We start from the raw sequence: 1307 nt of genomic DNA on the forward strand, positions 1-1307 counted from the left end.
CACTTTAGAGGAGAGTATTTGGTTTTGTTCACCAAATGTGGCATCAAGACTCAGTGAAGTAACTCTAGGAGCAGAAGGGACGCGGCTGGGAAACAATTTCCTTCAGCACAGCAGATGGGGAAAGTCACCTTCCAGAAGTTGGGTGCTGGGTGTGAGCTGTGCTCCGGTCTCTAAAAATAAAAGCAATAAAAGCTCCTTGTGGGGTTGCTAGAACATGTCAGCTTGTATAAAAATACCCGGTAAGATGCTAGGTAGGAAAATGCTGTCAGCTCTGGATTAAGACAGTGCACAAATGTCCATCCACCCTGTTAACCTAATTACCATATGAAATGGCATCGTTACAGTTCAACTTGTCTTAGAAAACAGTGCTGGGAGAGCCACATCCACCCAGGCACACAGCTCGGTCCCAGGAATCCTTCGCTTCCCTGGCACAGGGGACGGGAAGCCCTGCTCTCGAACGACTCATTTGGCCACAGCCCAGCGACTCCTACATCCCACCTGGCACCGTGAGGTTTCGGAGATTCGGTCCGGTGCGGGGCTGGCGGCTGCCTCGTGCCCAGGAGCGCCGGGTCAGTGCTCTGCGCCTCCGTGGGGCTGCCTCACACCTGCACCCCTCGGCCGTGCATCTGGATCACCTGCGCCCGGAGCATCTGGATCCCGCTCAGGATGGTCTTCTGGTGCTCGGCCAGCGTGATCCCCAGGCTGAGAACATCTCTGCAAAATGAGCCCCGCATCAGCCACGAAAAACAAGCCCAAACCGTAAAGTGTCCCAGGTCCCAGGCAGGGCAGCACAGGATCCAGGCTCTCAGGGCACTGTAGACCTGCTGGAGCAAGAAACCCCCAACCCGCACCCCAGCCAAAGCAGTAAGGACCCTGACAGGGAGCCCAGGGTAAGCCGTGCCTGCAGCACAGCAGGCGTGAGACGGCTCCAGCCCTGCAGAACAGGTTGTCAGCTAACAGCATCTGACCTGGCTCTGCTTTCTGGAAGGGACAGGAAACACTGCTCTTGTCAGGAACTAGACGCTGAAGCCCAGGTTTAAATCTCAGCTTCAGAACCCAGCAGGTGAGACACACAACACAGACAGCCCACCCCACACCAGCGAGCTCTTACAGACGTGTTTGGAAGATCCATCCTCCTGTTTAGCGATGCCCGACTGACGGAAAAGCAGAGCTCGCTCACACTGCGCCCAGTGACATGAGGTTACAGAGCCAGGAAACGAGTTCACTTACTGGGCTGTCATCCTGGCCACTGACTCCAGGTAGCAGTAGCCCGCAGCGGTGAAGTTGTCTTTGTACCTGCCCATTTC

The 1307-nt window shown here is 55.7% G+C and overlaps 1 protein-coding gene across 1 annotated transcript in view; it reads right to left on the minus strand.

The window, feature by feature from the left end:
• Positions 1 to 599: 599 nt before the first annotated feature.
• Positions 600 to 1307, minus strand: part of LOC104276375 (ephrin type-A receptor 7-like) — a gene marked incomplete at its 5' end in the record, with an annotated part of 14594 nt that continues 13886 nt past the window's right edge. The window contains 2 exons of the mRNA XM_009872664.1: positions 600 to 714; positions 1231 to 1302. Coding sequence (XP_009870966.1) covers positions 600 to 714; positions 1231 to 1302 — 187 coding nt within the window. The remainder of the gene's footprint in view (positions 715 to 1230; positions 1303 to 1307) is intronic.

Source organism: Apaloderma vittatum, unplaced genomic scaffold, assembly GCF_000703405.1.
Source record: "Apaloderma vittatum isolate BGI_N311 unplaced genomic scaffold, ASM70340v1 scaffold20907, whole genome shotgun sequence".
NCBI lineage: Eukaryota > Metazoa > Chordata > Aves > Trogoniformes > Trogonidae > Apaloderma > Apaloderma vittatum.